The 27,318-nt window shown below is 33.1% G+C and overlaps 1 protein-coding gene and 1 pseudogene across 1 annotated transcript; one reads left to right on the top strand and one right to left on the bottom strand.

Annotated features, from left to right (window-relative positions):
* Positions 1-4,286: 4,286 nt before the first annotated feature.
* LOC144546081 (wall-associated receptor kinase 5 pseudogene) lies at positions 4,287-6,790 on the bottom strand (annotated as a pseudogene).
* Positions 6,791-13,251: 6,461 nt separating this feature from the next.
* Positions 13,252-16,780, top strand: LOC144546497 (wall-associated receptor kinase 2-like). The gene is made up of 3 exons (XM_078295048.1): positions 13,252-14,284; positions 14,463-14,612; positions 15,363-16,780. Exons 1-3 carry the CDS (start codon positions 13,285-13,287, stop codon positions 16,556-16,558), a joined length of 2,346 nt encoding a protein of 781 aa, XP_078151174.1. The 5' UTR covers positions 13,252-13,284; the 3' UTR covers positions 16,559-16,780.
* The last annotated feature ends 10,538 nt before the right edge of the window (positions 16,781-27,318 follow it).

Below are 27,318 nucleotides of genomic sequence, written 5' to 3'. Positions count from 1 at the left end.
AAATACATACCAACAGAAACCTTTTGACCCAATTTAAAAACTTATCAAAAGTAGCACTAACTTGAGTAATGATAAAATCTTCAAAAATCTGCCTCCTATTCATCTTGGCAAAAATAACCAAGATCATAACTATTTAGTCAAATGACATTGAAAATTGACAAAAATATTAGAGTTATATTAGATAGAACACAAACACAAGCACTCCCATGAGGCTCACTTACCTCCCTTTGTTTTATTAATTTCAGAAAATATTACATAGTATTTTACATGCTTTTTATTCATGAGCAGCACACCTTCATATATCCTCCTTTTCTTATCAAACATAGAAAGTAATAGAAGATATATAAAGTAATATTCACCCTATCACATCTAACATTTTTATTTTGACTTTTAAGTTTTAAATTTTGAATTATTAAAGTTAAAAAAAGAAGGCATGATGGAGGCACAAAAAATAGAGGCATTTGAACCCTCCTCCTTATTTTAATATTTTAATTTTTTATTCATAGAAAAATTAAAAAATAGAAAATATTGTACGGTAATTTAAAAAATGAGAAGGCAGCAGGAAGAAGTCATGGCGTTCCTGTGGGACGCCATAGCACATCTCAAACTAGAAAAATATGAAAAAAAAAAAACAAAGTGGGACGTCATGGCCCATCCAAATCGAAAATAAACAACAACAACAAAAAAATTGGCCGCCATTGAAAATTTTATCTGGTTATGCACCTGGGATGGGCCATGGCAACTCATTTTTTTTTTTGGTTTGGATGGGTAATGGCGTCCCATAAATAATTGTTTTTTATTTATTTTTTCTGGTTTGAGATGTCTTGCCTGACGCCATGAGTAGCTGCCTTCTTATTTTTGAATTTTCCATACAACATTTCCTATTTTTAATTTTATTTTTCGTTTTCCTATGAATAAAAATTTCGGCACTTACGAGTAACATAATCAGCAGGAAACACATATAAATAGACGTACACCAGCAAAACAGCAAGCATTATACCCCAAATCAGAATCGGAGGCAGTACACTAGCTCTATGTAACGGCATATATACCGTGATTTTAACTTGTTACTGTTCAGCGAGTTCATATTTACTGGTCTTGTGTTCTGTATGTATACAAGATCCAAGGAGCAGGAAATATTCATGCATATCTGAGCAGGAAATATTAATTTTTTTAATGTCAAATTTTAAAATTTCGGAATTTGTGCAGTGACTGAACATGATCAAATGAAGTCTAAATTTGTTTGATTTGTTTGAGAGGCGAAAATCATTTGTTGTTAATTTTCGAGAAGAACGCTTTATAATTGAATTTGAATGGCATATATATTTATGGATATTTTGTCCAAGATGGTGACACGTGCATGTTCATATTGGATCTAAATTGTCACTGTTAAAGGATCCGTAACACCACCTCTAATGATATGGTTACACTTACAAAAACACATGAATTATGTTGCATGGCGCATGCAAATGAAAAGGCTGCAATTCTAATGAACGGGCTTTAAAATAGAATCCGACCCGACCCGGTAATTCACCGCATCCGCAGTAATTCATCGCTACCTCCCAAAAGCCTCCGTTCTGTTTCTCTCCAATTGGTCTTTATTCGATTTAAATATCTGAGAAGCGAATGGGGAAAAGATTTTAACAGAGTTGGTTTTTCTTCAGGCAGCGCACTTACCATATACAATGTTGTTTTTATTCTATAGTTTATTTGCTGCGTTAAGCCAAAATTTCTTTGTTAAAATCATTACCCAGCGAATGGTAATACAGATCATGAATTTTTGTAATTGTAGAGGAAACATTGTAGAGAAGTGTGATCCGAACAGAGATACCTCGCTTTTCACGTGACGCTAAGTGAGTGCGTATCCTCTGATGTAGGGGGTCCGTGTTATCTATGCTTTGAGATTCGTGCAGAACGTATTTAAACGGTTAGGATTTTCCATAAAGTCACGCAAAGTTTGAGATATCTCAGAGATACGAATTCACGCTAAGCTGCCCTCTTGGCTCTTTTCTGATCCTCTGTGGCACAGAGGACTATGAAATATTATAGAACTAGACAAACATAATAAATAACTTTGACCTCATGGGATAGTTGGTTGGTATTAGTCACAGACAATCAGTAACTTTCAAGGAGAGGTCCACCAACAGTTTAACGAATTCGTATCCTCTGAGATATCTTAAGCTTTGCGTGACTTTATGGAAAATCCCAACTGTTTAAATACGTTCTACACGAATCTCAAAGCACACATAATACTGACCCCCTACATCACTCCCGAATAGGCACCGAACACGTCGGTCACGCAAAAGTTGAGATATCTCAGAGGATACGCACTCCAGTTTAACCTGCTTCCTCCTTTGTTTGTCGTCTTGCACCTCCCATTTTACTTTGCTTCCTCTCCATTACAAATCTTCCCAACACTATCCAGTCTAAATTTCAAAATAACAACAATATATTTTTTTTAAATTCCCGTCCTATTAATTTTACAAACCAAATACTATATATAATGACTAAACAAACATGATTGTCTCATTACCTTCTTCTTCTTCTTTTTTATTTGCCAAATTTATGCACGCAATTTGACGTGGGTTACTAAATAGAGTCGATATTAATATGGACTTATTTCATGTTTTTCAACCTCAAATCTATAATATTCCTTTAAATTATTCTTCAAGTTTTAAATTTTAATACAAGAATTTTTTCCAAATTCACATATTACTTTATGTAGCTTTTTTTTGGGTGATGATATTTTTTTCAGAAATAGTTTTACAAATGAAATTATAAGAATTACTATAAGTTATCTATGAAATAAAACGAAATTTTAATTCAGTAAGTAGTTTGGGAAGAAAAAAAATCTTACTTTAAATTATAAAAAATTTTCTCTGGGTTGCTACGTACAAATAATTATTATCATGCTATCACTTTTGGAATAATCTATATGGCATAATCAGAATTTGAGTCATAGTGGACAAAATTATTAACAATTCAACTTTCATCAAAATATTAAAGTACAAATTATAATATATAATGCTTGTATTATATTGTATTAGTGGATTAATTATTTGATTGTAATTATTTGGCTAAACATAAATTATTGACAAATTATTTTTTATCAATTTTTTTTTCTAATTTTTTTACTGTAAAATAAGTTTTTGACAAAAAGACCTGATTCCGATGCCAAGCGATTCACCCAATTCTGATTTTCTCTTCTATGGTTTTACAAGGGACATTAAATTCTTTAGACATGGAGCAATTAGTGTAACTTTTGTAATTGAAAATTGTTCAAAGTAATTAAATGAATAGCTTGAAAAGATAACTAACGAAGATATATTATCTTCGTGATATAATTGATAAGTGAAATGATATACATATAATATTATGAGGAGGGATCCAATTACACCCTTTTTTGATAACACCGAATTATACTCTCCATTTTTAAACTTTTCAAATTTCAAACAGTTGATCTAAACTGTTCAACATAATGGATATGTTAAAATGTGCTTGCAAATCAAATTTTAAATTTTTTGGAATTTTTTTACTATTTATTGAGTATTTAACAAAATCGCTATATTCAGACCGTTGAATATTTGTACCCATCTTAATAAATAGTAAAAAATTCAGAAAAATATAAAATTTGATCTACAAGCACATTTTAACATATCCATCAAGTTAAACGGTTTGGATCAACTGTTTGGACTTTGTAAACATAAGATATAATCCGGTGTCACAAAAAAAGGGTGTAATCGGATCCCTCCTCTAATATTATATTATTTTTTTAAGAGGTACGTACTATAGTTTTTAGCTTTAAAAATAAAATATTTTATCAAAAGAATTTCAATTTTATTTATTACGAAAAAGTCTTAAAAGCATAAATAATAATACTTCTATTTTTCCGAGATGTTACAAAATTGGATCAAGCCTTATTTATTACAGATCCACCACTAGATTGAAGCAACTTTGCTTTTAGTTCATAATTGATGAATAACTAGAAATGGATACACTGCAGAAAATAAAAATTGACAATTACTCAAAGTCAGTATTCAAAGTACACCAACAGTATGACACAAAGAAAAATTAAGAATAATACAAAATTTGTACAGGAATATAAGAAAAGGTAAAAAGAACTACTATTATCAAGTAACTAATTAGCAACTCACATTACACCTAAAATTTGATAATTACTCGTATTATTATATCGAAAAGAGTTCATTTAACGAGGGAAATAAGACGATGATTGTGGTTCTTCTTCAAAACTACATTGCAAGTTGGTATGAATTCTCGCGTTGTAGTCAAGTAGCATAAGCTGCATCTCCTCCAAGGATGTTTTGGCTGTTGTTTGGACTGCCACAAGACCTCGAGCCGTACCTCCACCGTACCTCCACCTCCTTCATTGTTGGTCTTTCCCCTCCTTTCATTCTCAGACACATTTGTGCAAGCTTAGCAACGGCTTCGAGTTCTGTTCGGTGCCCCTCATTCACAACTTGGGGATCCAAAATCTCAAAGAGATGGTTCTCTTTCATAGCAGAACTAAAATATGCAATGAGGCTAGCTACCCCCTTCATACACCCTAGAGGAGATCAATGGTTTTTGTCTTGTTAGCAATTCAGCTAGAATGACACCAAAGCTGTAGACATCACTTTTCGGGGTTAACCGGCCAGTGTACCAGTACTCAGGGTCCAAATACCCGTGCGTCCCTTGGATAGCTGTGGTCACGCCCGTTTGATCTATATGTACAGATCTTGAGGCCCCAAAATCTGACACTTTTGCTGTGAAATAATCATCTAATATAATATTTTATGATTTTATGTCTCTGTGAAAAACTGATATAAATAGAGGCAGATGAGTGAAGATAGGAAATTGCTCCTGCAGCGTCAAGAGCAATTCTTAACCGATGCTTTCATGTCAAGGAACAATCTTCCTTTACATGGAGATGATTAAAAAGTGTTCCGTTCGAAATGAACTCATAAACGAGCAATGGGACTTCGGTCTCTAGGCAACACCCATAGAGTTTCACAACGTTCCTATGGTTGACTTGTGAGAGAATGACCACTTCATTTATGAACTGATCGATTTCAGCCCGATCAATAATTTTGGACCTTTTGATGGCCACAACATGTTGATCCGAAAAAATACCTTTATAAACTTCTCCATGACCTCCACGACTAAGAATGAGTGCATTATCAAATCCGTTTGTTGCTTTTTCCAGCTCATGTAATCTAAAATTTCTCTTTTTTTGTGTTGTATCTTCATGGGAATCTATTAGTTGTTGTAGAAGTAACCCCGGATTTTTTGTGTTGTATCCTCATATAACTTTATTTAATTTTTAGTGCAATATATACATGTAGACCATTCGTTTTAACACTTTAAAAAAATGACCACATGAAAAATAGGCATTTGAATGTAAGAAAAATTCACTTTCTTTTCTTTTGATTTTAATATATTTGAACTGGATCTCGTTGGTTGTCCGAGCCCAATCATTTAATATTTTTTTAAAAAGAAATATTTATTTAACACTGATAAAATATATGTTTAAAATAAAATAAAAATATAAATTGTGGACATGTTTTTACAATTTAAATAGATCTCATATCAAATTTGATAATGAAAAAAAATGTTTAAATTATCGCTTAAGTGGGCAGATGGCTCGGCCCAACGGGCCTTCATTAGGTCACCAGATTTTGTTGAACATGATCCATATAAAGTTTTATTGTAACCTGCTTGTTTTCTTAGGAAATCTATTTTGTAAAATATAAGGCATTGTTATAGGCCTTATATTCAGTGAAGATCAGCCACCTTAAAATCTCTAAATTTGTAACCATATTAAAATTTATTTATGACCTAATTATTCTTGACTATTCGATCAATTAATTATATCAAATGACCAATAATATTTTAATAATATTTGAACCCAACAAAATTGCCAAATTAACCAACAAAATTAACGAAAGAAAGAATGCCACACCAAATACCACACTACAATAGACTAATCTGACCAAAAAAACAAAAACAAATGCATCTCTATCAGTTGCATAAGAATTCAAGCGTCATTTCGGACCGTATGAACATTTTGGATTCAAAAATAGAAATAGAGAACAAAATGGCTTTAATTGACCAAAGACTTCAAGTAGTCAATTAAGGGGTACAAATTATTGGAGATCAGGAGACAGGGACAGGGGGCTTGCTCTTGGTCATCAATTACTTATCCTGACAATTAGTTGGATTAATTGTACTACTGTTACAGGGGCAGATCATGGTGGAAGTTGGGGGTGCTAAGTCACTCCAAGATTTTCAAAATTTATTACCAAGTATATATTAACTACATAATAATTTAACAAATGTAAAGAGACTTGAATGTAAACTTTAAAACTCAAAATCACGGAAGCAAAGTTAGGGTGTGATGTGCTCACCAAGAGAGTTCGGTGAGAACAACTCCAAAAGTATATCAGATCGATTTCAAAAACCGAATTCAAACCATTGAAATCTATGTACGTACTTCATGAGTGATGCATGTATATGCAAAAAATTTAAAGTTTTGAGTTTATTTACTACAAGGTCAAGCGGTTAAAGAAATGAATATTTTATAAGTTAATTTGTAAGTTGTTTTATATATATTTAATTTTTATCATTTCTTAACTGCTTGACCTTGTAGCAAATGAATCCAAAACTTTAAAATTTTTGTATTTACATGCATCACTCATGAAGTACATGGATTTCAACGGTTTAGAATCGGCGTTTGAAGTCGATCTGATATACTTTTGGAGTTGTGCTCACCATACTCGCTTGATGAACACATCACCTATTTTGATCTATCATGCATCTTATAATCTGTAATTGTTAGATATATTTAAAGTTTTCTTTTAACCTGAATCATTTTTCCCTATTTAGGCTTCTCATTTTTACAGGATCTCTATTTTCTTAAGTATAGGGCATTGTTAATTAATTATAATTAAAATTGTTATTAGCCATTCCCGAATTTGTTTAATAATCCATTAAAAATAAAAAAAAGTTAAACCATGTTTGTTGGGTATTTTAAAACAACCCAAAAGCTCCCTAGACTATGGGCGGTCAGAAAGGGAATTGAACCCGCTCAAAGTCTGGACAGTTCAGATTTTATTTTTTTGGAAAATTCTCAAAAAGAAAACACTAAACAAAATACTTAAAATAATCTACTTTTTTATATTATAAGCTGGATCTGAATATCAGACATGCTAAACCAAATTTCAAAATGAAAACACTAAACCAAATTTTAAAATAAAAAAATTAAACTAATTAAATTTTTCATAAAAAAAAAACTAAATTAAATTATCAAAAATGATATTTTTTTTATTATAGCATACCCTAGATTTGAATATCAAAAATTCTAAACTAAATTTCAAAATGAAAATATTTGAACTAAAAAAATAAAAATATAACAAAAAAAAAAACTCTAGATCTAAGTCTTTATACATTTACATGAAAAATGCCCAAGAAAAAAATATGATAAAGAACAAGAAAATGAAAAATTAGGCCAAACAAACTTCATCGGAAACTTTAACTCATTTTTATTTTTTGGCAAGTTTTGAGGCTCTTCTTCTCGTTGCCCTTCTGAAAAGTGGTCTTGTGCCGAAATTGGACACTCAAGCTCCGACGATATGCTTGTTTGATGTTTCTTCGTCGGAAATTGGATTTTCGGTGAATATGTCACCTCTTTTACTTTATCCCTTGCCCTAGCCTCACTAGTTTATGAGAGATATCTTAGATAAATATATATACAACCTACATGTGTCTTAGAAATGAGCAAAATGACTTGGATGGCACGGATCGATGACATAAAAAAGTTTATATTCTTTTATCACACACGTATCATATAGTAAACCCGTGTATAATGGTTGGAGCATTTATATACACCCGTCCGAATCAAGGATGCTCCTTATTTTTTTAATTGAACCAATACCATGTCAAGGTTTTATATTATCCAGTTTTCCGATTAAGTTTTTTTCGGTGTAATTTTCAATTTTTCATCATTTACCATACTATTTTTGCATAAAACATCCTGATAACTTTTTAATCACGAAATATTATCTTTAAAATATGATTTTACTCACGCGCGAAGAAGGCCTGGGCTATCGAATTTGATTTGTGAAATTATATGATTGTATTCTGAGATTTTGAAATGATATAATTGTATGAAATGAAATAATATGGATATTATGTGACTTGTATTATTGATAACTTAGATTCAGGTGCTATTGTTAGTTAAATATGCAAACATAATTTGATGTGAAATTGTGTGGACTAATCCATTTTGTTTAAATAGTTATTTAATTAAATCAATTACAGAGAAGTATGTCATTAAATAACCGGTTTACTAAGCTTTGTAGCTCAACCCATATTGTTTTTGTTTATAATGAATTTTCATAAAAGAAACTTGAACTATAAATATTAAGAGGAGGGTTCAAATGCCTCCATTTTTTGTGCCTCCATCATACCTCCATTTTTAAAAACTTAAATAACTCCAAATTTAAAACTTAAACCTCAAAATAAAACCGTTAGATGTGATCTATATTATTTTCTCCATGCGCCCATAAAAAGTTATGACATTTTGATTTTGCTTTTATGTGAATCAATAAGTTAAAAAATCAACGTCTAGAAATTATCCACGTTAGTATACATTTTTACAAGCTCAAGATGACAACCAAAACAAAGTTGACATGCCATAATTTTTTACATGTGCATAGATAAAATTATGTAGTTCATATCCAACGGTTTTATTTTGAATTTTAAGAATTAAATTTTGAGTTATTAAAGTTTTTAAGAATGGAGGCATGATGGAGGCACAAAAAATGGAGGCATTTGAACCCTCCTCAAATATTAATTAGAATTATAAGTTTCCGGTTGCAAATATAAACGTTACATAGAATCCCCACTGGTCCCCTCAAACATAAATTATTATTATATTATATGATTTCGGTCCATTCAAATATTACTAGTTTCTTTGAAATGTTGTTGGTGAATACTTTTAAAAAATGGTTGATCAATTTACATCCTTTAAATCTATACAGATGTCGCCTGGATCTTCTGTTGTACATTCATGTTTAACAGTACATAATATATTGGTGTGTACTATTATCTCGGAAAAGTTTATAAACTATTCTATTTTTGAAAACCAACAAACAAAATACTCTTCTTTTAAATTTATTACAAAAATATCTTTGATGGTTTTCAAAAGGAGGGTATTCGGCAATGGTGTATCATTTATACAAGCACATAAACTACTTTAGAAGGTCTAAAATTACAAAGAAAAAAAAGAAGATAAGAAGTCTTTCTCACAAAGCCTCTTACTTTTTTATTTTAATATTTGGGTAAGGCTAGAAAACTACCGATAGTTAATTAAAGTAATTATTTGCTACCTTATTAAAATATGTTTATCACCTAATTATTCTTGACTATTCGATCAAAATCAAAAGATCAATAATATTTTAAAATATTTGGACCCAACAAAATTGCCAAATTAACCAATAAAGTTGACGAACAAAAGAATGTCACATCAAATACCACACTACAACAAAAGAATGTCACATCAAATACCACACTACAATAGACTAATGTGACCAAAAAAACAAGAACAAATGCATCTCTATCAGTTGGCGGCTAAGAATATTCAAGCATCATTTCGGACAGTATATACAGTATCATTTTGGCTTCAGAAATAGAAATAGAGAACAAAATGGCTTTAATTGATCAAAGACTTGAAGTAGTCAATTAAGGGGTACAAATTATTGCAGAGGAGACAGGGACAGGGGGCTTGCTCTTGGTCACCAATTACTTATATATCCTGACAATTAGTTGAATTGTACTACTATATATTACAGTGGCGGATCATGGTGGAAGTTGGGGGTGCTAATCCACTCCAAGATTTTCAAAATTTATTACCAAGTATTTATTAACTCCATAATAATTTAAAAAATGTAAAGAGACTTGAATGTAAACTTTAAAACTCAAAATCATAATTTAGAAATGATAGAAGCCGGTAGTACGTACTAGATTCATTAAAAAATTAGTGATCAGTGTAATGAAAAACAGAAGACGAATAATAAAGAGATGAAGAAGAAGAACATTAATTTATTCAGAAATTTGGAGGAGACTATATATATTCGGATATTTGTAATTTTTTGATTAAAAAAAAAAATCTGAATGCTTGTAAGACAACATTTCTCTATCTGTTGAAAATAAGATGTGATCTAAGAATATAATATCATCATTGATCAACGGCTCAGATCGAATAAAGCATACCCAAACATAGGGACAACGGTAACAAACGGTAACAAAACGGCTAGTAGATAACCCTAAAATGGTTGGAGCATAGGACTGATGTAACAAAAAAATCAATACACAACATAATACAATTAATTCATATTTTTTTTCGCAATACATCTCTCTGATTCTTACAAATTCAACACAATCTTTTAGTAGAAGTTCGAAGTACAGTTTAAATAATGGTTCTACTTTTTGTTAAACATGGGATCGATGCATGCATGTCCATGAACACGATCGACGAAATTACTACGGTGTGAGGTTGACCCCCAAGTCTCCAAGTCAAGTATTGATCTTTTATGGGATAACATAACCTTAACATTATTATAATAGGGAATGAAAGTTGTGGCGCACTAATAAGTAATTTCGTGAAAATTCCCTCTAATAAAGTAAAAGTAATGGAGTTCATCTTTATTCGAGATGTACTTTTGATTCGTCTTCTGATCCTGATGTCACAACCTTCTTTACAGAAATATGAAGTACCACAACATTCTACTGTATTATTAAAATAATAATTGGAGTAATATCTACTACAGCTTTTGATATTTTCGGCAAGGAATTGTTAGTTTAGTGAATATGCATGAAATGAAGTCAGAGTGTCGGAAAAGAATAGGATTTATCTTTGTTATTTTAACATATGAATTTCTGACACCAATTTTATTATTTCAAATAATTCCCCAAAACAATTTAGGAGAAATAATATTTTTGCCTCGATTTTTTTTTCTTAATTATGGATTGAAAGTAAAGTCATCTAACATACTTTTAAGCTCATGTGTATATTGCTGAGAATTTTTTCATTTTGTCAGTTTCGTACTCATTACCTTACATCTAAAAGTCATGTACATTTGCCACTAGATTAAAGACAAGTTCTTATTTTTATCTCGAGTTGATAAACTATTTGAACGAAAAATTTAAACGATATGAATCAGTGTTGTAAATAACGGTATACAGTTGTCGGACCGAAGGGGTACCCCCAAGCGGTTAATCGGTATGTGGCAGATTAATGAGAATTATGCGAACAATTTAACATTTTTATTAAATTATGTATATATATCATAATTTGTTAAAAATAAGTTATTAACTCACATGAACTTATCAAATAAACTTTATTTAACTTAGTTCTATTATTTGAACATGACACGACGCTTATTTTTTCTTAACGCATAAGCACTTTACATATATAAGTAACACATTTATTTAATGAAAAAATAAATTTAAGAATTAAGTTTTTCCAAATACTAATAACATATTATTTGAAAGAAATGAAACATTCCAATATAAAATCACAAAATTTGGTTTATGATAATAACTTAGTTTCATAAATGAAAATGTCGTACTAACTGAAAAAATTACATTAGTAAGTCTGAAAAATATATGGTATAAAAATAATAGAAGAATTCAATTAATTTCAAAGTAAGTAAGAAGATAAACATATATAAAAAAAATATTTGATGTATGACCAAGCACAAATAAAATTACAATACATGATTTATAAAACTTATTATCACACATTATCACAGAAAAAAAAATAATGTCAAATAAATATTCACTGGAATAAATTGGAATAAGCGGAAATAAACAGGAATAAATGGAAATAAACGGAAATAAACGGACGAGTAAATGGTGAAACGGCCTATTAATCGGAAAAAATGGCCGATTAATCATTTTCATCTACAAATAGGAATTCATTAAGTGTATTCGTAACGGTTTGGCTGCCGTTAACGATTAAACGACCCTTTAATCGGCTGTTAAGACCGTTTTTTACATATGGATATCTATCAAATGACATTTTAAAATTTTAGTATGCTCGCGATTTATCTCGTTGCTCACTACGTGATTATATGCAGCTGTATCTAAAGAATGAAACAATTTATCGATGGAGTTTCATCATTCTAATTAAAATAAATACTAATAAAGAAGAATTTGACTGCAAATGTAGAACTATCAAGTTTAATTTCAACATGTATTACTTTTCTTTAATAATTATATCCCACAACAACAACTAATAAGTGTGAATTAGGTTCTAGCTACTTTGAATACTTTTGATTGCATTTGTATTTTAATCAATACTCGAACCACTAATTAGCTGTTTGAGCCTTTCAAGATTCTATTTTTTTTTTTTTGGAAAGGCTTGATAGTACGGAGCTATCAAGTTATAGGAGCCAAATTAAAAAAATATATATTTGGAAAAGGAGATGTGAACCATAGTACTGCTTCCACATCTCACCTTCTCAAAACACAATAAAAATATGGTAGTACTAGATTAATTAAAAAAAAAAAAGTTAGTGAGTGTACTGAAAAACAGAAGGTGAACAATAAATTAAGAGATGAAGAAGAAGATCTATCTAAAAATATCGAGGAGAATATTCGGATCAATATATATGTACTTTTTGTGATTGAAAAATAAAATCTGAATGCTTGTTTGCCATCATTTCTCAATCTATTAGCAGTTGTTCTACGAATGTATAGTTGAACTATATATTATTAAGAAAACAAGCTTATTTAGGTTTTTATTAAACATGGGATCGACGCATGCATGTGTATGAACACGGCGAACTTAATAGTTAATACGGCGTGGGATTGACCCGCGGGCCGCGGCCAAGTCCCCAAGTCCTTGTCTTTGCTGCGAGGACTTAGCCTATAATAATTTAATTAATTAGCCTGTTATGAATATTATTATAATAAAATTATGAAGATTTGCCTAGTCAGAATCCATTGGAAAAAGTTTCTTCCATTATCAGGTGTTGTATATATACACACGACATATATATTCTCCCAGCTGATAGCAACATATATATTTTTAAATTTTCATCCTACTCAACTTTGGAATATATTTTAATCACAAGCCCCTATTACTCCACTATTTGCCAAACAGTTATGGTGCGCTACATAATTGACTCATTAAATTAATCAATTATCAACTTGCATATGTTTTATATATAAAGAGCATCGAAGGGCAGGAATGGAACATCGATCCATTGATAGAAACTAGATATGAATATCATGAGCGAAACAAAAAGGAACTCGTTTCAACTAGTACATACCTTATACACTGTGTTGCCAATGATATTAATCCAACTTCTTCTCCTCCTCCTCCAGTTCAAAACCACTGAATCTGCAAACAACATCATCGCTCTGCCCGGATGCACAGATATCTGTGGTGAAATTCCCATCCCTTACCCATTTGGCATTGGCGCAAATTGCTCCTTTTCTAAAGAATTCAATGTCATTTGTAATATATCTGATGGTAACCGAAATCCTTTCCTTGGGACAAATTCTAAGGTTAGGATTCTGAATATAAGCCTGTCATTGGGCCAGGCACGTACAAGCAACATTATATCTTCAGATTGCTACGACAGCCCGAGTTATACAGCATTACAACCCAACAGGCCGGTGTGTATAGGTAGCTGTCCTGCGCCAGGGGAATCTTACACTCACAGTCACAGACTTGCCGATTATGATGAGGACTCACCATTCCAGCTCAACACTGATAAGAACAAATTTACAGTTATTGGGTGTAATGCACTTGCCTATCTCAGCCTAAGCAACAATACTAAGTACTCAGTAGGGTGCCTTTCTATGTGTGATAGCCCAGATACCCTGAATAACTCTGGATCCTGCAGTGGAATTGGCTGTTGCCAGACAGCTATCCCCAAAGATGCACACCGGTTTTATGGTGACTTTGACCCATTGTACAACAACTCAGAGGTATATAAGTTTAGTCGTTGCAGCTATGTTATGGTTGTGGAGGAGGCTGAGTTCAAGTTTCGTACCAATTACATCACCACTGACGAGCTGCAAAATGCTACTCTGCCAATGGTGTTCGACTGGTCCATAGGAAACAGAACATGCGACATCGCACAGAAAAACAAATCCTCTTATGCATGCATTAGCAGTAACAGTATGTGCTGGAACAGAACCGGTGGTCGTGGCTATCTCTGCAACTGCTCCGATGGTTATGAAGGCAATCCTTACCTTCAAGGAGGCTGCCAAGGTCTTTCTATCTCTGACTCTCTCCTGCTCGTCATCTCTTTTTTTCATTTTTTTTTTCATTTTTTATAATCTTTCTGGTGGCTGCCACGTCGACTGTCCAGCATATACGTACAAAAAAGATTAAAAAGAGAGAATTCATAAATATGTAGGCTTATATATGTTGTGTCATATCCATGCAGACATCGATGAATGTGCCAATGAAAATACATGCGCCAAGCCAGGAAAGTGCCACAATTATCAAGGAGGATATCACTGCTCTTGTCCTTTCCTTTGGCGTACAAATCGTAACAATCTCAGAGAATGCAATCTCAACATCGCACTAGTTATAGGTATGTTATTACTTTTTCAGGATAAATAACTTTCATCAAGTTTTGAATAGTGTTGCAAGTATATATGGAAAGAGAGAGCAAGAAATGCTTTTCAGGATAAATGAAAAATTAATACAGCTTGCTGAAACTAAATATTGCCTAGTTACCATGAGACGACAAAATTAGCAGAACCAACCATTTTGAGACTGATAGTCACTCACCGAAAGTCTTAATTACAAAATTTGGCATCAAATTAAGTTTCAAAGTATCAAATAGTAATGTCCTAGACAAAATTAAGTTTCAAAGCATGATCTCTCCCGGTGCCTTTTCACAGTTATTTCTCATAGTGTAGCATTTGGAGACTGATAACTCAATCGGCCGCTTGAGCCTAATATTTAGATATTAGAACACTGATTCTTACCATTTCATTCCAAAATCTAATGATTCAAAACGACATATATATCGTTATCAATATCACTAAAAAAAATATAATGATATGAACCGAATTTTTTTTAAATTGACAACAGATCATTAATATAATCAAACGATCGTGTTCTTTAACTCCTCTCGATGTAGTTTAATAGTTTAGTCGCCTACAAAGTAGCATACCTTGGACAAATATTTGTCTTCCTAGGTCATGCAAGGTTGAACTAAACATGAAACAATCGACACATAGGCAATAATTTTTATTAGTTAATTAATATTAAAAAATGATGAAAAGTAATCTCTTCCTCTTTTTTTCTAACTTGCTTTATTAATTTATGTACGCAGGTATGACGATCATTCTGGGATTTGTAACTGCCTTTAGCATAATTTTAATATATTTTGTTATAGCCAAGCGTATCAAACTGTTTGAAAAGAGAAAACAGGAAAAGTTAAAACACAAGTTCTTTGTTCAAAATCGGGGGTTACTTCTGCAACAACTAATATCTTCCCATGAAGATACAACACAAAAAACGAGAGATTTTAGATTACATGAGCTGGAGAAAGCAACAAACAATTTTGATAATGCACTCATTATTGGTCGGGGAGGTCATGGACAAGTTTATAAAGGTATTTTGTCGGATCAACATGTTGTGGCCATCAAAAGGTCCAAAATTATTGATCGGACTGAAATCGATCAGTTCATAAATGAAGTGGTCATTCTCTCACAAATCAACCATAGGAACGTTGTGAAACTTTATGGGTGTTGCCTAGAGACCGAAGTCCCGTTGCTCGTTTATGAATTCATCTCAAATGGAACACTTTTTAATCATCTCCATGTAGAGGAACATTGTTCCTTGACATGGAAGCATCGGTTAAGAATTGCCATTGAGGCTGCAGGAGCAATTTCCTATCTTCATTCATCCGCCTCTATATCGGTTTTTCATAGAGACATAAAATCATCAAACATTCTACTGGATGATTATTTCACATCAAAAGTGTCAGATTTTGGGGCCTCAAGATCTGTACAAAAAGATCAAACGGGCGTGACCACAGTTATCCAAGGTACATACGGGTATTTAGACCCCGAGTACTATAGCACTGGCCGGTTAACCCAGAAAAGTGATGTCTATAGCTTTGGTGTCATTCTAGCTGAATTGCTAACAAGACAAAAACCACTAATCTCCTCTAGGGTGTTTGAAGGGGGTAGTTTGATTGCATATTTTAATGCTGCTATGAAAGAGAACCGTCTCTTTGAAATTTTAGATCCCCAAGTTGTGAACGAGGGGCACCGAACAGAACTCGAAGCTGTTGCCAACCTTACAGAATTGTGCCTGAGATTGAAAGGAGAAGAAAGGCCGACTATGAAGGAAGTGGAGGTACAGCTCGAGGTATTGTGGCAACACAACCAACATCCAAAACATCCATCAAGGTCTCAAAGTTTGGAGGATAGGCAGCTTATGCTACTTGACGACAACACAGGGATTGATGCAATGTCCATCCAATGTAGTTTTGATCAAGAGCTACCATCATCATCAGATTAATTTTTCCCTCAGTAAATCATGAACTCTTTTCATTATAAATAATGTGAGTATTTATCCAATTTTAGTTATAATGTAAGTTGCTCATTGCTTCATAATTGTAGTTCTGTATCTTTTCTTATATTCCTCAATAAATTGCGTATTATTGTAAAAAAATTTCTTTCTATGATACTATTGATGTACTTGTATATATAGCTAATGTAATTTGAATATTTTGTTTGAGTATTTTGAAACTTCTTTATTCTGGAGTGTATCTATTCCTAGTTATTCATCAATAATGAATTTTAAGCAATATTAATGCTACAATCTAGTGGTGGATCTGTAATAATTTAGGCTTGGAGCTTAACCCCACAAACTCCAATTTAGAGTACTAAGGCTTGCTTTTACAGTTCAATCAAAATTTGGTAATACCATCTTCTTTTTTCATAGAAGTGGGGAAAACCCACCGATTTCATTTAACAAACGAAACCTACAGAGTTATGTAGGGACCGGTACAAACCACTGGTACCGAACCTGACAGAACACATCCAGAAACATCAATAGTACATAACATCACCATCGTTACCTAGTACAGCATCTACTAATTAGCTAATCAGAGTTTACAAACTAAAAACACTACACATAAACTGCAATACCAGAATTAGTTACAAACAGAACCATCAACAAACACTTACAAAAACCTGGTACTGCCCAACCCTAAACCAGTACCCCCTGTACCAGTCCAACCACTGTCCCCTGCAAAGGTAATATAAGAGAAAATTTCAATATAGATCCATCACCTTTAGCCTCAACCAAAAAATTTGCAAAAGATATAATATGAGCACCTACAGATCTAGGAATAGATTGTATCTCTTGAAAATAAAGTTTATTTCGAGCTAACCAAACTCTATAAGACAGCTCCCCTAATTAATTCAACTCGCAAGTAGCAACCTATTCTTAAGAGGAATTAAAGCATCAATAACCCAAAGTTCATCAATAGTATTATACTGAAAATTAAATTGATTAGACATTGGTAATACAATGTGATTTTAAACCTGAAAACCTGGAAGGGAAAACCATAATCAGGTGCCGCAATTGTCTTCCAGATGCATTTATAAGGTAAATTCTTAGATCTTAAAACCTCGCATCTCCTATTACTGTCAATTTAAAAAATTACATAAATTATTCAAATTTCTTATATTTAAGCGTCCCCGGAGTATGTACGAATTGATGATTGGTGCCTAATTCAATTAGCCTAAATTATGATGTGGGTATTGTGATTTAATTTTAGGTTATTTGAATTTTCTTATTCATGTATTGTGCCCTTTCTTTTGATTTTTGCAGTGCTTTAATTGAATCACAATTTTAGGTTATTGGAATTTCAGTTGGCTTCATCAACATATTACATCGTCAATAAAAAAAATAATAGAAAAAACACAATTTAAGTAAATGGAATACATTTCTTGTAAAAGAAAAAAAAAACAATAAACTTGATCATAAAAGAAGTAAAACTACAAGACTTCTTATAATTGCCAGAAGATATGTACGTCGCATAGGTAGGGTCATCTCATTATCTTCTATTTTGTATGATCATATATACTACAGAAATTATTTTTATATACGGAATATATAATGTCGACAACAAGATAATTTTATGAATGTATCTTAAATAAAGCTTGGAGAAGAACCATAAAGCTACACAGAGACCGAATTAATGTCTACAACAGGCAAATTTTTTTGTTTCATATCGGAACCATACAACAACAACAACAGGTATTTCAAATTCTAAACTGAATTACTATGTGTGAATTGATGATTGGTGCCTAATTCGATTAGCCTAAATTATGATGTGGGTGCTGTGATTTAATTTTAGGTTATTTGATTTATTGCAGTGCATGCTTTAATTGAATCCTACCCAACTACCTTTTTACTTTCTTATCGGGTTTAAAACCCAACTGCCATGGGCTACTGTCAATTAAAATGGGCTCAAACAGGTGTATATATAAATGGGCTGGGCTTGAGTGGGCTTTATTAGTATTAAAATGAAAGTAATATTTTATTGGATCAATTTGGGCTGTGTCAAAAGGAGGTCAGCTGTAATGATATTTCAACAAAATTAGGCTGAATGAAACAAAAATCAAAATTTATCTATGTTTCTGCTACTATGACCAATAATATATTGTAACAAAAATTGATTGCAATAATTGCTTTGTTTGCTGCAACTATAAACATAATTGGGAAGTTTTTATTACTTCTTCTACTTCAAAGTCTTTATTTACAAACAAGTTGAAATAGACTAGAAATGAAATTCAATTGGAATTAGCAACACACAAACTTTTGAGGAGTCACCCATTCTAGTATTACTCCTGTTCAATTCGTAAGGGTTTCCTTTCCATGAAGAGACTGTATTTTTTTACCATTGACTTGTCAAATCTATCACGAACCCTCCTACCTTCTGCACAGTTCGTTCCAAGCCATAAAGTTTTTATTACTATTTCTTAAATTATTTTTAACTTGACTCTTATATGTATCATCAGTTTTTCTTATTATTTTATATAATATCTGTTGTTAGATAATCATCCATCAATTTTAGAAGATGTCATTTTTTGCGGCTATTTTTATTAATATCCCTAAACCAAATCAAAATTTTAAAAATGCCCCTGCTCCCAATTTTTTTTTAAAAATACCCTGACCGCCTGGGCTTCGGGCGGCCCAAAAAAGCCCATGGAGCGCCGGCCCAAATGGCGGCCCACAACACCAGTAAGGCGCCCCCCCATCTGGCGCCCCATAAGCCAAGTGAGGCGCCCTCCCATCTGGCGCCCCACTGCCCAGCTAATAACCCTACCCGTGAGCTGCCCCTCCTCTCTCTCCCCCATTGCTTCTGCCGAAAAAAAGAGGGAAAAAAGAGAAAAAAAGAGAAGAAAGAAGGAGAAAGAAGCCGTTCCGAGCCGACCCCTCTCTGCCTCGCACCTCGATTCACTTCTCTCTCGATCGAACAAGTGAGTTTTATTTTTTTCGATTCGATTAGGGTTTAGGGTTTCGGTTAAATGTGATTAAATGATGTAATGTGATTCGGTTTTGTTTGATTCGATGTTTAGGGTGAAATGTTAGTAATTATTTGAATTGATTGAATTGGTCGAATTGGTTCGATTGGATGCTTGAATTAGATGATTGAATTGCTTGATTGCTTGAATTAGATGGTTGAATTGCTTGATTGCTTGAATTAGATGGTTGAATTGCTTGATTGCTTGAATTGGATGCTTGAATTGCTTGAATTGGTGCAATTGCTCGAATTTAGGATTATGATTTATGGTAAAATTGCTTGAATGACATATGGTTGAATTTAGGGTTTGTAGTTGTGAATTGTGATTTTTTTTTTAAATTTAGGGTTTATAGTTAAATTTAGGGTTTATGTTTGTCAATTGTGAATTACTTACAAATTTAGGGTTTACACTTCAATTTAGGGTTGGAATTTATGGTTCAAATGGTTGAACGGCTTAAGAACTTATTTTTTGGGTTTATGATTTAAAAATATGCATATTTATTTTTTGAAAATTATTTTTGTGATAGTTTATAAAAAACATGTATATATGAATATAAAAGATTTGAAGTAAAACTAATTATTTTGAAGTATATCAATATTTGTTTAAAAATGATATATATATTTTTTTATTGTAAGTAAATTGCATCTATATCTCATTTTTTTTATTGGAAGTAAATTGCATGCATTTGTTTACAAAAAAAAAATGCATGTACATGCAAAATTAATTTTGTAAACAAATTGCATATACACCCAAAAAATAAACCCAGAATTGTATATGCATTTTTTTTTGTAAAGTTTATTTATTTTCAACAAAATTAATTTTTGTAAAAAAAAATGCGTATGCATGCAATTTACTTACATGCAAAGTGTAAATTAATTGTATATACATGCAAATGCATATGCATGCAACAAAATTAATTGTATATGCATGAACATCATATAAATGCAATTTATTTACATACAATTATTTTTGGATTATATACATGCAATTCTTATTAAAAAAATATTATATAAATTGTATGTTTGCATGTATATGATTTTCAATAAATCTAAAAAAAGTAAACCCAGAATTGTATGTAAATTGCATGTATATGCATTTTTTTTGTTTAAAAATTAATTTTGTTTTTTTTGTAAAGTTTATTTGTTTACAAAAAAAATGCATGTACATGCAAAATTAATTATGTAAACAAATTGCATATACACCCAAAAAGTAAACCCAGAATTGTATATGCTTCTTATTAAAAAAATTTTATATAAATTGTATGTTTTGATTAATATTTTTTGGCAAATGTAGTATGCCTAGAGTTAGACGGTGGGGAGTACGAGCTGAGCCTGCAGAGGGTGCAAATCCTGTGGATCCGAGTGGAGCTGGCACGTCCTCGGTGGATCCGACTGGAGAGGGCCCGTCGTCGTATGATGATACGACTGGCAGGGGTTTTGAGGATCCGACTGGAGCGGATCCGTCGTCTCAGGCCGATTTTCCAGATGGTGTGCATGATCCTGACACATTTAGTCCTCTTCTATGGACCCATCATGTTAAGAACCGCGTCTCATTGGCATCTCTTGAGGTACGTGAATTTTATACTTTAAAAAATGACATTCTGTTGAGTTATTAAAAAAAATGCACGATTTGAGTCTGACAAATTGATAATAAATACAGGACGATGTCATGCTTACGGTGAGGCACCGCAGGTCTGAGATTCTGTACGTCCCCCATAAAGAAATGCAGCGATACATCTTGAACCTCGGCTTGTATCAGCTTGCCACCATGCCGCAGAGTAGGATCGATGTGTCTCTGATGCAGGGTCTAGCGGAGAGATGGCGACCTGAGACTCATACATTTCATCTCCCGGTCGGGGAGATGACAGTCACCCTTGGTGTTGTGAGCGCCTTATGGGGTTTACGTATCAATGGCGACCCCATAGGTGGCATCTCAGACCATCCAGAGCTACAGAGGATGATACCGGAGTTGTTAGGGTGTGATCCGAAGACTCTGCAGAAGAAATATAAGAAGAAGAAGGGGGAGGAGGAGGAGTTTCGTTATTCCGGGTACTGCATTTCTCTAAAGGCACTCCGGTCTCACTTCTTCCAGAATCAGATAGATGTTGATACTGATGACATTGAGGCGGTCAGGAGGTACTATTACACTCTTTAAATTAACTTAGTAGTTGCTCAACCGTCTCAATTATTTACATTGATTATTTTATATTGCAGGTATACTAGAGCATATGTGCTGGATTTGTGCGGTGCTGTCATGTTCGAGGATTCCAGCGGTGACGCGGTTCCGATGATGTACCTCTCCCTGCTGAGGGACCTGGAGAAAGAATCGAGATGGAACGACGCACACTAAGGCTAAAGTCGACTGGAGCCAGCATTTCGTCATGCAGTACAACTGGGCTCGACATCCGGAGCAGCACTTATGGAGCCCGCCAGATACTACATCGTTGGGTGCTGATCCCGGGGATCTGAGATATGCCGTATGGTACCAGAGATGGGGCATGCCGTCAGTCTACCTGACAGGCCATTATGGCGAGACCCTACGACGTAGGCTGATTATCAACGAGTCCCAGTCTACGGCGATGAGATGCCGCAAGCTCCTGCAGGTAATTACAAGTTAATATTAAAAGTACGACACACACAATATTCTTATTTTCGTTGAATTGTTCGTTCTAACTCAGTTAACTTCCAATTATGCAGCTGATGACTCAGGTTGGGCGTTCCACGACTGGGTGTTGAATACCCAAGGATGGGATGCTTATAAAAATAAATACGGAGTTGCAGTAGAGCTTGGCACGGTCAGTCGCCAATTATACCATTATTTGTTGCAGAGTTCTTTGTATGTAGCAAAACTAACATTATTTTAATCTAGGATGGAGCACCTCGTTGGAATGCCGATCCCATATTTAGCATAAATGAGCTGGACCCGGTAGATACAGATGCAGAGGCGTATGGCTCCCACAGACCACGATATGGAGTGGAGATGGAGCATGACTTTGAGGCTGGTGGGAGTTCATCTCAGACTGCAGATGGCTTTGTCTTTGCATTATTTGGCGCACCGCCTCCTTCCACGTATTCTGCAAGCTGGGAGCAAGATCCATGGGAGCTGCGTACACAGCCCGCCAATGCAGAGTCAGCTGCTGGATTTGATCCATGGGCAGCCAGGACAGGTACGCAGCACATGTATACGGGGGACGAGGATGAGGATATGGGGGACGATGAGGAGGATTTGGGAGAGGATGCATTACGAGATGTGAGTCCGCAGAGGCGCGTGCAGCCGCACAGGCATGGCAAAGGCGTAGCGGCTCCTAGGTTGTCTCTATCCGAAAGGAGACGAAGATGATGATTGTAGAGTTTTTGTTTATTGTGATATATTTCTGACTGTAGTATTTTGACTATGGGACTGCTGTATTATGTTGACATTACGTTTTTTTATTTTATGTTCATGTTGGTATTATGTTGTTTGCACTTTACATTTCATTATTATAACACAGTTCAACAATACAATTAAAGTTCAACAATACAATTAAAGTTCAACAATACAATTAAAGTTCAACAATATAATTAAAAGCTTAACAGTATACTTCAAGTAATTACATTCAAACTAAGAAATTATATTCAAGTAATTACAATTTCTTCACTATTTGCTAGGGTCCTGACCGCCTGGGCCACGGGCGGTCCACTAGGGATGCCTATTTATTCGTTTTTTCTCTCTCTCTTCTCACTCCAACATCAGTCTACCTTCCACCTCAAAGGCAGAAAGAAGGGAGAAAGCGCTCAAGGCGATTTCGGGCGATTTCGGGCGATTTTCTGGGCGACTACAGCTACAGGTAATTTAAATATTTTTTAAATTATTTTTTAAATATTTTTGGTAATTATTTTTTAAATATTTCTTTTAATTATTTTTAAAATATTTATTTCAATTATTTTTTATATATTTTCTAATTATTTTCTAATTAGCCGTTGATTACTGTACAGTTAGTATTTAATTACGCACATAATTAGCCTTCCTAATCAATTGATGTCACTTGAAACCCTAGTTATAATGGCACCCAAAGTTGGAAAAAATAGAGGAAGAACTGAAACCGAACGCGAAGCAAAAAGAGCACTCATTAATAATTTTTGGACGGCTGAAGCCTACGCGATGAGGAATTTGGAAAGATTGTTTTCACCCAAAAATAAAGAAGCATTTCTGAGCACTCTTGATCCATCAATTAGAAAAATGCTGATGGAAGGCTGGGTGGACAGGGTCCCTCCACCTTGATGGGGACAGTGCTGCTTATGTGAGCTGAACGGAGATATGGTGGATATGTTCTTCTGTTATAAATGTGGCAAAGCTGTTCATCCCAATTGCATGGACCCGCATGCAGATCTGCTGAAGGACGCTCGTCTCACTACGTGGGAGTGTCCTGCGTGCGTCCGTCGGGCTGAGGAAAAAAAGGGAGGAAGCTCCTCGTCTCGTAAGGCTTAGACCCCAATTGTATGTTGTTGTAGTATTTTATGTTTTAACTGTAACGGTTTGTATAATTGATATTTGAACTGGTTGTTGCTGTATGAATTTTATGTTACATTTTTCTATGGACTCGACGGTACTGTATTATTTAGTAATGTATTTGAATTTTAAATTCCTGGATTTATTATGAATTTTAATCATTTTTTCTTCACAAAATTCTTCAAATCAAAATTATAAGATCTATATAAAAAAAAAAACAAAACAAAAAAACCATGGGGCGCCCTTAGGGATGGCGCCTCACTTGCCTTATGGGGCGCCCCAGGGGGTGGCGCCTCACAGGCTTTTTTGGGCCGCCGGAAGCCCAGGCGGTCAGGGCATTTTTAAAAAAAAATTGGGAGCAGGGGCATTTTTAAAATTTTGATTTGTTTTAGGGATATTAATAAAAATCGCCGCATTTTTTGCCTCAAGTTGATAAACTATTTACATCTTGTATGAAAATTAAAATTATATGGATATCTATTAGATGACATTTTGCAATTTTAGTATGCTCGATTTATCTTTCCTCACCACGTGACTATGTCGGTGCGTACAATAACGTTTAGAAAAACAAATATGCTATATCAAAAGATTATTGAATTGATAGTTTGTATAAAGATATTAACCAGTGTTGTAAAATAAGGTTATATGCGGCCACATATAAGTATAAGGTCTCGAATCGCATAGAAAATCAATATGCGGTTCAATATACGGTTCCGCATATTAGGCCGCATAATAAGCCGCATATTTTTTAGAAGGCCGCATAAAATCCATATAACGCATATAACCCACATATTACCCGCATAGGAACTGCAATCCGCAAAAACCTAACCCGATAGATCTGTAGTCCCTAATTATTGTATTATGTTGTTTGTATTCCTCATAAATTCTTAACCCGATAGTCCCTAATTATTGTATAATTGTGAGTTGTGACATTTATGGTTATATTATGCTTTGCAATTTGTGTTTGAATTATGTTGTTTGTATTCCTCATAAATTCTTATTCCTATTTGTATTACTATGTATTCCAAATATATATGAATTCTTATTTTAAAATCCGCATATATAAATATGCATACACTAGTGGAAAAACGGGAATCAGGATCGGCCTATCTGGATCGGTTATATGAGACACCCGATCCTAATAAGTATCTGGATCGGTTTTTTTTAAAAAACCGATCCTAAAAACTATTCAGATCAGTTTTTACTAACAACCGATCCTAATTTATTACTATTAGGATCGGTTTTTCCTGGGAACTGATCCTGATACTATCAGGATCGGTTTTTAAAGAAAACCGATCCTAAAAGTTCAATCATTTGGATCGGTTGTTACTAAAAACTGATCCTGATAGTATCAGGATCGGTTTTAACCAAAAACCGATCCTAATAGTTTGAACTATTAGGATCCGTTTTTGGTTAGAACCGATCCAGATAGTATCAGGATCTGTTGTTTATTAAAACCGATCCTGATAATATCAAGATCAGTTTTTATAAACAACTGATCCTAATACATAATTTACTTTTTAAGAAGGTTTTAGTATACACATATATATACACATACACATTTTTTTTTTACATACACATACTCATACACATACATAAAGAAGGTTTTAACTCATTAGGTCACTGTTTTTTTTTTTTACACATATATATACACATACACATACACATTGTTATACAATTCTTTTTGTACAGTTACTTATTAAGATACAAAAATTATTTTTGTACAGTTATTTATTTAATTTTTTTTTGTATCTTTCATATATCTCAAATATATCTAATAATTTAAAAATAAATCATAAAAAAGAATCTGGATCGGTTCTATAAATAAAAACCGATCCAGATAACTATTTGGATCGGTTCTGTGTGAAAAACCGATCCAGATTCCATTTTCCTTTCAATTCTGTGTGAAAAAAATTTAAAAGCAAATAACATATAAAAATTTATTATGTAAAGTTGTTTTAATATGTTTTTTTTTATACATAAAGAATAGTATACACATATATATACACATACACATACACATTTTTTTTTTTTACATACACATACTCATACACATACATAAAGAAGATTTTAGCTCATTAGGTCACTGTTTTTTTTTACACATATATATACACATACACATACACATTGTTATACAATTCTTTTTGTACAGTTACTTATTAAGATACAAAAATTATTTTTGTACAGTTATTTATTTAATTTTTTTTGTATCTTTCATATATCTCAAATATATCTAATAATTTAAAAATAAATCATAAAAAAGGAATCTGGATCGGTTCTATAAATAAAAACCGATCCAGATAACTATTTGGATCGGTTCTGTGTGAAAAACCGATCCAGATTCCATTTTCCTTTCAATTCCTTTCATTTGTCCTATCTATGGTTCATGTATGTGAGGTGCTCGTCTCAACTATCTGGATCGGTTATTACAGAAAAACCGATCCAGATTCCATTTTCCTTTCAATTCCTTTCATTTGTCCTATCTATGGTTCATGTATGTGAGGTGCTCGTCTGTTTGTGAGTTTTACTGCTTTAGACTTTTAGTTGAACCAGGTGCTTGACTAAGTGATGAAGCCTGTGCCTGATCTTTGCAGTTGAACAGTGTGCATTAGACTGCTTTTGATAACCTTATCTATTGCCCAATCATGGTATCACTGAAAGATGCCAAATTGAAATTGGAGGACCGAATAATTAGTATGAGTATGATAATTTTTTTTTTTCAATTTTCATGAGTGGGCCAAACCAGAGAGTATTTATATTAAAAAAAAGTAAATTTCTATTTTCCTTTCAATTCTGTGTGAAAAAATTTAAAAGCAAATAACATATAAAAATTTATTATGTAAAGTTGTTTTAATATGTTTTTTTTATACATAAATAAGGTTTTAGTATACACATATATATACACATACACATTTTTTTTTTTACATATACATACTCATACACATACATAAAGAAGGTTTTAACTCATTAGGTCACTGTTTTTTTTTTTACACACATATATACACATACACATACACATTGTTATACAATTCTTTTTGTACATTTATTTATTAAGATACAAAAATTATTTTTGTACAGTTATTTATTTAATTATTTTTGTATCTTTGATAAGCCACAATGATATATGTTGAAACATAGGGTTTGTTGTGTAAATTAAACCGAGTTTTGTTGAAATTAGAATTTAATTAGGTTATAAATGTTTAAAAGTTCAAGTTACTGCCCTAGTTGTGTTTATTTTGTAGGCAATCAAGT

The sequence above is a fragment of the Carex rostrata genome, chromosome 29 (genome assembly GCF_964058835.1).
Source record: "Carex rostrata chromosome 29, lpCarRost1.2, whole genome shotgun sequence".
NCBI classification, from domain to species: Eukaryota; Viridiplantae; Streptophyta; class Magnoliopsida; order Poales; family Cyperaceae; genus Carex; species Carex rostrata.
This window is presented reverse-complemented; position numbering and strand designations above follow the sequence as displayed.